This window comes from Nicotiana tabacum, chromosome 22, assembly GCF_000715075.1.
Source record: "Nicotiana tabacum cultivar K326 chromosome 22, ASM71507v2, whole genome shotgun sequence".
NCBI lineage: Eukaryota > Viridiplantae > Streptophyta > Magnoliopsida > Solanales > Solanaceae > Nicotiana > Nicotiana tabacum.
In genome coordinates, this window is record NC_134101.1 from 145,585,704 (window position 1) to 145,600,396 (window position 14,693).

General features: G+C 38.8%; 1 protein-coding gene across 1 annotated transcript; it reads right to left on the bottom strand.

The window, feature by feature from the left end:
- Window positions 1-10,173: 10,173 nt before the first annotated feature.
- Window positions 10,174-13,639, bottom strand: LOC107779956 (protein OSB1, mitochondrial). Its single transcript, XM_016600459.2, has 5 exons — window positions 12,997-13,639; window positions 11,347-11,485; window positions 11,168-11,252; window positions 10,959-11,065; window positions 10,174-10,505 (listed from the first exon to the last, which is right to left on the bottom strand). The coding sequence occupies exons 1-5, from the start codon at window positions 13,401-13,403 to the stop codon at window positions 10,320-10,322; spliced, it is 924 nt and encodes a 307-aa protein (XP_016455945.1). The 5' UTR covers window positions 13,404-13,639; the 3' UTR covers window positions 10,174-10,319.
- Between the last annotated feature and the right edge of the window lie 1,054 nt (window positions 13,640-14,693).

Consider the following 14,693-nt stretch of genomic DNA (forward strand, 5'->3'; position numbering starts at 1 on the left):
AAAAGTGCATGTTCAACTTGCTTAAATTACAAATATTGGATTTTTGTTGTTTCCCTGAATATGAGCCTTTTTGTGTGGTACTAGATGTATGTCCTTAGGGCAGTATCACAGCGTGAAATGAAATTTGTACAGACAGTTGAGTTTGAAATTATAGCATTCATCAATTGACTAGTATTCATGTATCGGAGTAGGTTAGATTTGTGATTTGGGTACAAGGTTAAGCAAATGCGAAATAGAAAAGAGCAATATGGCTTATAAAATCTAGTGTTTTACAACTAATTTTACTTGTAAATTTCACGTATGATTATCATTATAATAATTCTGGCAGATTCATTGATTGGGTTTTGTATGATTTCGATTTAATTACTATTGATATGGTGACTGAATAGGTAATAACATGCTTCCCTCTGTTGTATTCCATGTTGTGGGCCTGAAACAAGAAAGGCCCATCCTAGTAGGAACTAAATCAAACATTGTGGGCCTCAATTTAGGCCCAATGACCTTTCATATGGTTGAATTAAGGACAGCTTTGTTGCCTAACCCGTATCTGTCACACCTCCTTTTTACCCGAAAGGGATACAAGAGAGTTTTTTCAATTAAAGTGACATTAATCAAAATGAGATTATTTTATTTAATTTTTCGGAGTCGCCACTTGGAATAGTTTATTTGGTGTCCCAAGTCACCGGTTTAGTTTTAATCCCAAATCGAGGAGAATTTTGACTTTATATAAAAGTCTGCGAACTAGAAATTTTAGATAAGGAATTCTGTTAACCCGGGAGAAGGTGTTAGGTATTCCCGGGTTCCGTAGTTTTAGCACGGTCGCTTAGCAATTTATACTTGGCTTAAGTTGTCTAATTACTTATTTTAGAACCTATGTGCATTTACCTTTTACCAATTTAATTGCTTGATTATTCGTAATTATGGAATTATCTTAAAACAAGTCACGTGTACGTGTACTCATTTGGTTTGGCGTGTCAAAAATTGTGTCATGTGTACGTGTCCACAATTAATCACACTTTATTGTTATTAAGAAATTTTTTGTCAAAGTTGCGCGAACGCATACTCCGGTTTTATTTTTAGGATCGTAATTATGTCACGCGAACATGTACACAATCACGATGATGTATTAAATCGCACCTAAAGCATTTTCTACGAATATTCATATTTTTCCTAAAACTAATTTGGGATTATTGCGAGGCTTAAGAGTTATGCATTCTTCTGACTTAATACCACTCATGGCCCACTCTTATTCCTGGCCAAGAAAGAAACAACTCCAATTTTTTCATCTACCTGATTAAAAGCATTTGTTCAAGAACTCAAGACTACATGCATCACAATTGAAATAAAAACTAATTAAAATAATTTAAATGAAAATTAAGGCATACTACTCAAATAGCTTAGAATCACAAATCAACCAACACGCGCATCAAACTATCATAACACAATGAAATGAGAATAAAAATTGAGATATGGACCTTTTATTGATGAACAAAACTGAAAATTATAAATCAATCGGGCTAAGCAAAGCAACAATCCTTGGACCGAAATAACGAAATTGCGAACCGATACCTCGAATCGACACCAGAACACCCGACACCCAAACTCGAAACAAATGTAGCAGAACCAAAAACAAAGGAACTGGAGACGGAAACCAAGGTGCTGAATACGACGGCGGCCGTGGCTGGCGCCGGAATATCTCCTGATGGGCTTCACTTAAAAAATGCCGATTGTGATTTCTCTTGGTTAGCTTAGATCACAAATCTCCATATAACTCCATATTCATATAGGGCAGCGTGTAAATTAGATTAACGGGACAGGATATATAGCAACGTGGTTTGCCAACTGTTATAATCAATTTGGCCCTTTGTTTACTTTCATTTTTCAAGATTTAGATTTAATTTGTGTTTCTTTTTTCATGTGGCACCTAGAGAAACAACGAAGTTGGCAGAAGTTTTTGTTTTGGGCATCGCCGTTCACCTTTTTTTTAGCTCTAGGTCTAAGAATTGAAACTTAGGATAGGGTTTCTATAATTGGGTATTTTATATGGAGGTGGGAAGAGATGATGGTCATTGTATTAGAAGGAAATAGATAGTTAGGATTAAATCTTGCACTTAAGTGGGCTAATGGGATGGGAAGAATTGACAAAGAGTGATTGGGTTAGACCATGTCTTTTGAATTTGAACTTAGGCTAAAAAGACCAAATAATACAATGTATCTATAAAAATGTAAAAATCACTCTAAATTAAAATAAACTAATATAAAACTAAATACTACGAGTGAAACTAATTTTTTTGTATTTTCAAATATTATAATACTATAAATATAAATATACTAATTGACTTTAACCTAAATATGAACATATTTATTTTATTTTTTTGTGATAAAATAAAGTAAAAGAGTCAAAACTATTTAAAATAACGACATTAAACCTAAACTAAATATTTTACGCTAAAATGTATAAAATCTTGGGGAGGGTCAAAAATTACATGTCTACAGCTGCCCCTCTTTGACTGGAAATGCGAAGAGTTTTCAGACAAAGAACGACGAGACAGGTTTTTTGACCCGACCCTTATTTAGAGCGACCAAAAACTAAGAGAAAGGAGAATGTGATCGAGCCCTGGTATCTGAGCTGCCTACATAACCTTGGTTATAAAGGAATCAGGCCACGTGTAGTTCGAAATTAGGAAGAGTGATGGAGTATACCGCGGTGGAGAGCCAATTGAGGTGCCGTCGAGGTTCCGGTCCGCGGTCTCGTTATTACATCAAAATCAAAAATCAAAAATACTAACTAAGCTTATCAGCTACGAGTTACAAGATTCCTATCTATGAGCCTTCTGAAGCTTGATCTTGAGTCTTGGTTGGTTCTTTATGCGGACTCTGATCTGAAACTTGATGCTTGTTAGCTGCAGGTGCTTTCCTTTTTCAACTTCTCGGATCAGGGCGGGATATGCAAAGCTTGTGACTTCAATCACGTCGTGAGCGGTCCACATCTTTTCTCCGCTTCTGCACTTTGAGTTCACTTCTTTTTCTTTTTCTTCTTTTTTCTTTATTCTGGATTGAGACTCATTCTTTTGGTCATCGGAACCTTGTGCCACGAGGTAAAACCTGCTCAGACACCAAAACAAACAAACAAACAAAATTTTTTTGCCCCAGTTTTTTCTAGGAAAATTCGTGAGTTATTGTAACAAAATTCTAAACTACTTCTTTATTGAAAGTACAAATTACAAATGTCTCTACATCGATTTAAAGAATGGATGATATAGCACGTATCTCGAGAACAAAATAACGAGGTCGATGCCCTTGCAAATTTGGGATCGTCGATCGAAGATGATGAGCTTATCTTAGGGACTGTCGAACAACTTTTAAGGTCAATAATCAAAGAAGGACACGCTGAGATAAACTCCACAAGTCTAACCTGGGATTGGAGGAATAAGTACATCGAATACCTAAAGAACGAGAAGCTTCCATCGGATCCTAAAGAATCAAGGACTTTACGCACTAAGGTCGCACGATTCACTTTGGATGAGGATGGAACACTGCATAGGAGAACGTTCGATGGACCATTAGCAAAATGTTTGGGACCAGGAGACACCGATTAGTTCTACGAGAAATTCACAATGGCACTTGCGGAAACCATTCCGGTGCCAAGTCATTAGTTCACAAAGTCATCAGAGCAGGATACTATTGGGCCGATATGGAAAAAGACGCTAAAGAATTCATTTGAAAAATGCGACAAATATCAAAGGTATGCGCCAATGATACACCAGCCCGGGGAGCAACTTCATTCAGTCCTGTCCTAATGGCCGTTCATGAAATGGGGAATGAATATCGTCGGCCCTCTACCATCGTCCCCAGGTAAGGATAAATTCATTTTGTTTATGACTGACTATTTTTCTAAGTGGGTTGAAGCACAGGCCTTAGAGAAAGTCAGAGAAAAAGAGGTTATAGACTTCATCTGGGATCACATTATATGTCGATTCGGAATGCCTGCCGAGATCGTATGCGACAATGGAAAGCAATTTGTTGGTAGCAAAGTGACGAAGTTTTTTGAAGATCACAAAATAAAGAGGATCCTGTCAACACCGTATCATCCTAGTGGGAACGGTCAAGCCGAATCGACAAACAAGACCGTCATCTAAAATCTGAAGAAAAGAATGAACGAAGCCAAAGCAAAATGGAGAGAAGTGTTGCCCGAGGTCCTTTGGGCGTATCGAACAATGTCAAAATCCAGTACGGGGGAAACACCATTCTCTTTAGTATATGGTGCCGAAGCTTTGATCCCGATCGAAGTTGGGGAACCTAGCTTCAGGTTTCGATATGCAACGAAAGAGTCAAACCATGAGGCTATGAATAGGAGACTTAAATTGCTAGATAAAAGGCGAGAAGTCGCCCTTGTTCGAATGGCCGCGCAGAAACAGCACATCGAGAGGTATTAAAACCGAAGAGCCAATCTTGGACACTTTAAAATCGGGGACTTAGTTCTGAGAAAGGTCACCATTAATACTCGGAACCCAAATGAAGGAAAACTTGGCCCTAACTAGGAAGAACTGTATCAGGTCCTCGATATCGTCGAAAAAGGATCCTACAAACTTGGCACGATGGATGGCGAACAATTACCAAACAATTGGAACATATCACTCCTCAAATGATATTACTGTTAAGGTATGACCTTCTCCATTTTCATTTGGATTTTATACTAACCAATAGTAGGTGTCCGATCGAAGACATCGAGGAACTCTCCAACACAAAGTCCTTAGGTTTTAATCACTCGTTGCACTCTTTTTCCCTTGGACCAGTTTTTGTCCCAAGTGGGTTTTTCCGGTGAGGTTTTTAACGAGACAACCATTATTTGTGCTACCTTAAGGAAATTCAATAGTATCTGAGGCTTCTTTACAACCAAACTCGAATACTGTGGGGTATCACCCTCGGATGTTAACTTTGTTACAAGGAAGGTACTTCGTGTCAACAGGGTATCGATAGGTAAAACTTTGTAAGGGCCAAACAATCAAACGAACCGTGCCCATGTAGATTACTCTAGCCCTAAAGACAAACATATACGCATGTATAATCTATTGAGAGAAGTGTTTTTCCTTGCAAAATACATCATGCCTTAGAGAAAATTTTACTTTACAATTTATTACTTTTGGTCTGTTGTGGAAACAGGCTTAAGGGCCAATCACAACTGAAGTTTGAACAACTTACCCCGTACTCGGGGACTACCGTCCGAAAAATCGATGTAATCGAACTACTAAAATCTCGAGACCATAAGACCTTAAAAATGCAACCCTCGTTTTTATAGGTCACAACCACCCCACTCGGGGACTAACATTTCGAACAAGTTCGGAATGCAATTGAGAAGCAAGCAACAAAAAAAATAAACCCAGTATGTTCCCACTAGGTGGGGAAAATCTCAAGTTAAAAGGTACAACCAAACTAACACGGTTTGGAGACGTTCGAATTCCGTAATGAAAACAAGCCTTCTAATATCTTCACACCGGTTAAAAAGCCTACCCTCGGCAAAATTATAAAGGGTTTTCGATAATATCAACCCTCGAAAACCCTAAAAGGGCATCAAATTATTCGAACTCTTGAAACAACGTCATTTCTTGCTAAGGCATAACAATTTTTTATATGATTAACTTTTTTAAGCCAAAAAGGGAAAAGAGCCATTCTTTTGAGGCTATATCGGCCTAATTCAAGAGCCTAAGGGCCATTTTGTTTTTGAGTTCGAGAAGTCATCCTCACTCAACTAAAACCTAAGGGTCATCCTACTTCGAGTTCGAGCAAATACTCACTCGATTATAAAGACTACACTAGTCCGACTTCGATCAAATTGCCCAAGCCTCATACTTATGAGACTTTTCGAGACATGGTCAAAACAGAATTTGTACGAGGCGGAAATTGAAATAAAGACAAATCAAATAGAAAAGAGATCTTTTATATATGAAAATATTTACATGGATCGGTTAGGATCCTACACAAAAAATTTGAAAAAGAAAAAATTCTAAGTGCCTAATTTTACTTGGTAGCTACACCTTCGCCACGGAATACCCTCCACCCTCGGATCAACTCACGCTCCTAGAATCATCATCATCGGAAGAGAGCAACATTTTGGCTTCGGCCTTGAGCTTTTTTGCATTCTCGGTCTAGACAACAAGGTTAAAGAAACGAGCATGAATCTCCTCAAGAGTCTCTCTTCGAGAATAGTACTTGGCATGCTCGGCAGCCCAGTATGCTCGAGTCTGAGCGGTATCAACAACTTCCTTTGCTCGAGCTTGAGCAGCTTCAGCATCAGCTCGGTAGACGGCCACAATCGCCTCCGCATCAACCTTTACTTTTTCTTCCTCAGATATAACTTTTACAAGTTTGGCATCCAACCAAGCCTCGAGCTCCTCAATTTTCTTGGCTTGGGCCGAGCTTTCCTCCTTCATGCTTTGGAGCTAACGTTCGGTCGATGACAGTTGGGCTCGGGCAACATCTTTCTCTGAGGCAAGGCAGTCCATGTTTTGTTTCTACCCCAAAGTCTTTGTCATCACCAATGTTGGCCTCCTCACGGGGTTGTTCGATCTTTTCGGCCTTCTACTGAACCTGCAGGATCGAAGTATTAGTCCTCGTCCCCGAATTGATACATCGAGCTTCTAAAAAATTTCATTACCTGCTCAATCAAGTCGGTTTGCTCTTTATGAGATGTGGCCAATTCGGCTCGGAGGTCCTTGATCTCCTCTTCTTTTTGACCGGTGAGAAGTTTAAGGGCATTTATTTCCTCCGTGAGCCTTTGAAGATCGGCCTCGCATCGGCTCATCTTTGCTCGGGATTTAGAAAACGCATCCCGATGAAGTGTCAAGGTCTATGTAGAAAGAAAGGAAATTAGACAAAAATAAATAAATACAAGTGAGATATCGATGAGGGGAGTTGAGATTTACCTGACTCAGGAGTCGTTGAGCCTCATCAAAGATACTCGATGCCTCATTCAGGTCGGTAGCATCTTCGGCTCCTGTTAAACAACCACGGAAAAGTTTCTCTCCCCCGTGGGCTTCTTCTACATCAGAGGTCCCCATGGCCTGGGCTTCCTGAATTTGCCCCTCAGAAAATTTAGGGAGGATTGGCGAATCGCCAATTTCTATTTCCCCAAACGAGTCACTTGGGGCATTCTCTTCATTTTGAAGGGCCTCGGAGCCAGCCCCTTCGGGCACACCCACCGATTGCGCGTTTCGGCAAGGGGAATCTTCATCCTCTGACGACTCAGGGACTTTGCTCGGGCCCTCTTCCGAGGTTTTCTCGGTTCGAGGTTGAATTTCTTCGACCCTCACCGGCTCAGCGGCCTTCGACGCTTTGGTGCTCCACATCGTTCAGGCCACCAGATCGAAGCCATCATCTTCATTTTACTCTTCTTCGTCTCTTAGTCGCTGAACTACATCCGCAGGCAGGACTGCGGTGTCTTTCTTTGACTTACGAGCCTTACTCTTCTTGGGCTTTGGAGTCTCGGAGGTTGAGACCCTTTTTCTCTTCTTATCCTTCGCCGGCTTCGGGGCCGGGGGTGAAACCTCCTTCTCCCCAAACGGGGGCCTCATGACAGCGTCTTTTCCATGGACTATATGAAAGGGTGTTGAGTAAGTATGAAAAGAAACATTTTAGCGAAAATCATTAAGTATGTTAAAAAGGACTTTCCATGATTTTTGGCCTCCCATTGGCCCCTTGTCAAATCGCGCCATGAGCGCTCAACATACGAGGAGGTCGAAGCTAGTTTCCGAACCCAGCTCTCGAGGTTAGGAATTTCACCAGACATCCAAGAGACCGCTACATCATAGAAAGTAATGTCGATGAGAAGAAGAAAAGGAAACAAAACAATAAATTGAAGCTAAAGGCAGGATTATACTTACGCTACATATTACACTCCTCGGGAAATGGCATTTTCTCGGCCGGGAATAGGTCCGGAGTCTTCACTCGAACGAACCTTCCCATCAACCCTTTCGATCCTTATCCTCATCTATACTTGAGAACAACACCTTGGTGGCTCGAAGTTGGAGTTTTATTAACCTGCCTCGAAAGAGACTGGGGTTGTACAACCTGATGAGGTGGTCGAGGGTGAAAGGCATCCCTTCGGCTTTGGTCGCGAAGAATTAGAGCAGAATGACAATCCGCCAAAAATAAGGATGGATCTGGCCGATGGTTATTTGATATTGGCGGCAAAAATCAATAATGATGGGATCAACATAGCCCAGGGTGAAAGGGTAAGTGTAAACACTTAGAAACCCTTCCACATAGGTAGTGATGTCTTCTTCGGGGGCCGGAATCACCACCTCTTTATCTTCTCAATGGTATTCTTACTTTACCTGCTTAAGGTCACTCTCAGTTATCGAGAATCAAGTACACACCCCTTCTCGGGAACACACTCCTCAGGGCGCGGCTCCACCAGTGTTTTGTCGCCGGCCGGCCGCGATGAAGAAACTTTTTCCTTTTGAGGAACGGTCTTTAACATTTTTGTCATTTTTGTATAAGTATAAAGAAAGTAGAAGAGAGTAAGGTGTGGTGTTTTGAGGGAAGGTTGATAACGAAAACTGGAGATTTTGAAGAAATAAAGAGCTTAAGAGATGTAAATAGCTTAAAGGATTAGAAAGAAGTGAAAGAAAAGATTGAATCAATGAGAGAAGGGGCATATTTAAGCGATTCATGGCGACGGTTCAAAGGCACTGGTGGCCGATGCTCATTAATGACTTTGGGAACTGTACCGATGGGACGTTTCAATCACTCCTGCCGCTTACGTCATGAAGATGACGTCATGAAAGGCCTGGGTATAAAATCGAAGCCTCAATTCATTTCTTCTCATTACATTCCAAGAAACGAGGGGAATGTGTATACGGTTAAAACCGGACCTACCCGATTTTACTATTTGATCGAGACCAAAAGTTGCATCGAGGGTCAGCCTCGTAGTGGAGCAGATCAATGTGAAGAAGATAAGGTGCCGAGTTCGAGAATCGAGGTGCCTGTCGAGATCGAGGCCAGCGATGATCAAGACCAAATATGGTAGACTTCGAGCAAAGCGCAATAACGGAAAGGCGGGATATTCGTGGCCGGTCGAAGATCACGGCGGAAATTCCAGAACAAATCAAATCAAGGGCGATTGTTCAGGCTTATCATGGGATTTACTTCTATAATTAGAATTGTACCATAAATAGGATTCTTCTACTATATAAGGAGGGGTTTGATCATTTTGTAAACACCTTACATTCAAGCATATCAAACCAATACGATACTTTCTTGCTTATATTCTTTTTCATCAGATTACTATATTTTTAATTATTCTTGCATCGATCAGTTCGAGGGTATTCAACTTGAGGGCTGAACTCCGTTCAAACACTGGTTTGCTTAATTTTATTGTTAATTTCTGCTACTAATTTTCGAATTCATTAATTGATATTAGGTGAAATCACGTGTCCTTAAAACCACATTATAAGTTTAACTGTTATCCAATTTTTAGGGTAAATAGACTTATTGTAAGATGATGCCCATCGAACCACAAAAAATCTGAGAAAATCTGAAGTTGAAAAACCCGACTATTATTGGTTTGGTTTGGTAAAGGAAAAAACCAAACCAACCCCACCTATATACGCCCCTACCCAGAAGTATATGTTGTTATTTTGAATTGCACCAAAAAATGGGTCAACAAATTTTAACTTAGTTTGCTATGTCTAACACATTTTAAGACAAAAAGGGAGCATAATTGCAGCAACATCCATTGCCATACTAATTAACGCTGGAAGCTCATGAACCCCCAACTCCAGCTGATTGCAGTAGCAGACACAGACCTAATAGCTGCTTTTATATCTGCCCAATGTCACGATTAATGTTTTAAACCCTCAACCGTGTAGGAACATGCAAGATTGGGATAGCCAAACTCATGTTTAGGATTGTTGTCGTTAGTGTAGTGTACTAAATTTCTTACAACCGTATGTGCTCTCTTTATTCTGTAATTGTTCATCAATCAAGCCCTGTGCAAATGATTGCCCAGATATTCCACTAATACCTAGTCGTTTGATTCAGATGCTAGTTAAATGGAGTAATTCTTTTTGTCACATGAGAGAACCATCTACTCTTGAGAAGTATGCTCAAGGATATGCCATTATGAAGCTGACTGTAGTAGATTCTTCTTCTTAGCTTACAACCGCCGTAGAATGATTCACAAACTTCCCTGTGAATACTAAATTCCTTGAAAAGCAATACTAGCAAACAGACAACACAAAATTTTATGTTACTACTTGAAGAAACAAAACTATACAAGAGTATATTTGAAAGTACAGCCAAAATCAAATGGAGAACAGCTAAAATTGGAAATTTTCCATGGACATGAAGTCTGCATTCGCGCTGCCATTTTGATCATGAAAAGATTCCATCTTTGAATCCAGTACTGCAAGTTGAGATTTTACCCATGTTGGATTATACCTGCCTTCTACCCACAATGCTTCACCTGTATCTTTGTGCTTGAAGTCTGGATAGTTTGGACTCCGCTGCGTAAGGAAATAATATCATTTAGTATTTCTTTCGTGTGCCGGATGTTAGTACTAGCAAAACAAAATAACATTGTGAAATCTAGTCAATCTTGAAATTTGAACACCCAAGTTCACATTTCGAACAATATTTTGATTTTTATTACTATATTAGATAGGTGCATAAAACATTCAGACTATCTTTTGCTTTTAGTTTGTCTTCCTTCCTCCTAAGCAAAAGTGCACTTTTTTTATCTCTAGAATTAGCACTAAATTTTACCAAAAAATAGGAGTTACACTAGATGAAGCATATGGCATTCAAAAGCTCAATTCTGCTACAAGCGTGTCACACGCATGCATAACACATGCACCAACAAAGACAAGTAAATAAGTGCAACTTGATTATGATGCAAGGAAACTAAGCCAAATTAGTGATGCTACCACAATTGACAACTTAATGATTTACTGGGGTACCTTGTTCTTCCTATTATCCCACCATTCCAGCGGATTAGCAAAGAAAGCTTGCCATAACTCCTCTGTGGATCCAGTGGTATTTGCGGGATAATTATTTTGCTTTCTACCTGCAAAGCCACAGGTAAAAATCTCTTTAAAATTTAACTCCAGAAGGATGTGTACACAGCTCTAGCAGTAACGAAGTATTTAGGTAAAGAAGTGTTATTTACTTGGTGCCATGGAATTAGAGTCCCCATTATACGAGGCAACAGAAGGAGAGGTCTTTTCAACAAAATTTAATTGCTGAACCACAACCTGCCAAAAGAGACCATAAAAGTTCACAGTCAATAAGAAAATGAACAAACGTGATGTTACCATAACACTAAAAGAAAAATTAAAATAAAGCTACCTTATAATATGTCTGCTGTTTCCCATCATCACCTTCAACTGTATCTGAGATTAGGCGACCAGAGACATAAATCTGGTGTCCTTTCTCTACATGCTGATTGGCAACACTAGCCAACTCATCCCAAAATGTCAAATTAACCCTGAAACCACAAAAATAGACTACTGCTGTAACTATCTGATAATAAACCAAGATCTGAAATTTCTGCTATTGGCCATTTAAACAGGATAAAGAAGATAGAAAGGGAGGATTGCTATTTCAAGCAGAGTAAGCTTCATCACTACTTAACCTCTCTTTTACTCATTAAGAAGCATCAGTAGGAAAACAAGAACAATGAAATAAAACTTTTATGTAGAAATAATCCAGGTTAAACTCAAATTCACTCGAAAAGAACATGACTGAGTCCTCAAAGAAGATATTAATTCGGAGGACAAACACAGCTGTAAACCTCACAGTGCAAGATAAATAGACTAGTCATTGCCCTAGTGAAAAAAATGAAAGCCCGAGGCAAGGAGTAACGCAAAACCAAATGGCCACTTTCAGGTACTTAGTCCTAAAAGTAAAAGGATGTCACTTCCATAGAGTTACAAAAGGCATCAAAAAGATTGTTGGTTTCACACTACTTCTGCTTCAAATAAAATGATCGTCCAAACTCAAAAGCCTGGAGGCATTTCTAAGAATGCAAATGGATTTGGACAAGGAAATCTCAAAATTAGAGCTTGCTTCAGCGACTATTTTACAGAAGTGCACCTAGTTCATGCCCTAGAGTAAATTTTAGTTTTAGAAATATTGCTAGTCCTGCAGTCGAGCTAAAAATTGGTACCAGGAACCTCATGATTACTGACATTCTGACTATATGGTATGGAGAACTCAGAGACTGTCCAGCTGAGGAAGAGGAATAAAAGTAGATTCGTGAACATTAGGATACGTGGATTTCTTACAGCAGAGATAGCTTTCATGAGTCAATGGATTTAACAAGCAGTTTATGGTCATGGATTTTGCAACCTTGTATCTTGAAGTAGGTAAAAGAAAAAGCCAAATTCATTACAGTTGAAAACGTGAATAATTTCGCCTTCTGGAGAACATATTTTTATTACTTAATTATGTCTTCAACACGCCCTTTCATGTGCAAGCTTAATTCTTTTTCATGGCATTGCTTGTTAAAGTGTGTGACTGTCATCTAAAAGTTTAAACTGCTATAGAGAGCACAGTTATATTACTTATGTCTTCACACGCTCGCTCACGTGCGAGCATAATTGTTTTTCACGGGCCAAAGACCTGAGAATTCTTTTTGATAAAGGGTGCCGTGAAACCTGCTTGCTCGATGCCAATGTTGAAGTGTGTGACCATCTCATCTAAAAGTTTAAGTTGTCCGAAAGTGCATACTTATTACTTAATTATGTCTTCAACATTGCCAATTATCTTTTTCAGTTTTGAGCAGTCAGATTACGGATGGCCATATCCTCATGGTGCCAACAGTAGATTGCAGTGGTAATGATTTAATACATAAAGATTTCAAGCTATGACGGCTTCAAAATAATCCATTTAACCCCACAAAATTATAACAGCAGATTGGAAAATGTTAAAGTTTTCAAAAAGGACAAACACAAAAAAGAACAAAAAATGCTATGAATTAGGTGTCGTTTGGTTTACCAAGTAGTGTCGTTTTGAGACTTCCTGACAGCGAGGCGAGTCCAAGCTACTACCTTTCCGGAATTCAAATGCTTAATTTGGACAGGCGCTGCTACGTTGCCAATGAGTTGCACCGAATTACAAAGTTCCTTGTTCCACTGTATTTCCGAAGGTCGTGGGTATTGAGTACGCCCAGCGAATCTTTCATACTCATATACATGAACGTCACTGTTTCCATTGCGATTGTAGTCGAATGAGCACCTTATGCTGCCACGTTCTGCAAGTTCCGTTTGCCTTGATGCTTTCTTCAACGGCGAAAAAAGGCGAAAAGACAAAGATTTTGCAGGGATGTGAGTTCTAGTAAAGGGGCTTCGAGGAGTTGAAGAGAAGAAGTTGTTTGTTAATGCAATTGTTTGTTCTAACGCCATTATCGCAGTATTTTCTTTCGCTTCCTTCGTAGGTTCTGTGCGCGACAAAAGGATGGAGAGAAACCCGGCGTGCACTTATCTTATCGTATGTTCTTCTTTCTAACTTCGAAATGCCTCAATCCCAGGCCTGCCGATATAAAAGTCCACATATAGCTTTTATTACTTGCTCTTTACGAACTAGCCAAACATTTACCATATAATTAAATATAATAATTTTGGGATTAGATGTGAACACTCTGTATCGATCATCGTTACCCGTCGTTTTATAATGTATTGTATTGTATTGTATTGTTTTATGAATACAATATTTGAATAGATTGTATCGTTTGCTGTTGTTAAATAATATTTTGTTGTTTGGTTTATTGTATCGTACTGTGGTATAAACGATAAGTTCTCTAAAATAACCCTAATTGTTTTTAATAAAATTTATCAAGAATTACACATAAAAATAATTTAAGACAACCTCTTTCTAGTAATTTATCATTAATTACGTAGTTTGGAAATAAGAGCAAAAACCTGGAAAAAAAAAGGTTAATTAATATTAGCAAAAATAAATAAATTAAAACAATGGAAAGAGATAAAGAATCAAACGGAGAGTTGGATAAAAAGAACGGGGCAAATCAACTCTAGAAAAGATGGAAGAAGACAAAGTAGGTCAATAGGTTGGAGATTTGAAGTTAAAATTAAAAAAAATTAAATGATAAAATAGAATTTAGAGTTATATGTAAGGGCATAATTGGAAAAGAAAATAGGAAACGATCTCACCACACCAAATCAGTTATTTCATAAAATGGAGCTTTTGGTTGTTCCGGAACAATGGATTTAGCAATATGATACAATCAATTTTAAATAAATAATCAAAACAAACATTGTTTTGGGATAACAAATACAATACGATACAATGGGTAACAACCATCCAAACAAGCTGGAAATTATTTTATCCTACGATTGATCAAATTTTTAAATATGGGATTAACAATCTCAGAATTAATTAATTCCAAAATTAAATATTATTTTATCCCGTATTGAGGGTGGTAAGGTTGCATACAATAGACCCTTGTGGTCCGACCCTTCCCCGGACCTCGTGCATAGCAAGAGTTTGGTGTATTGGGTTGTCCTTTTTTATTAAGGGTGGATAATAATCCTTGGATCAATTAATCCCGATATAAATACTAAAATAACAAAGATGCCCTTTCTAAGGCTCTTCCCCCAAACTCTTTTAAATAATTCAAGCTTAAAATTAAAAATAAAAATTTATCTCGACTTATCTAGTGACTTGCATACACCAAA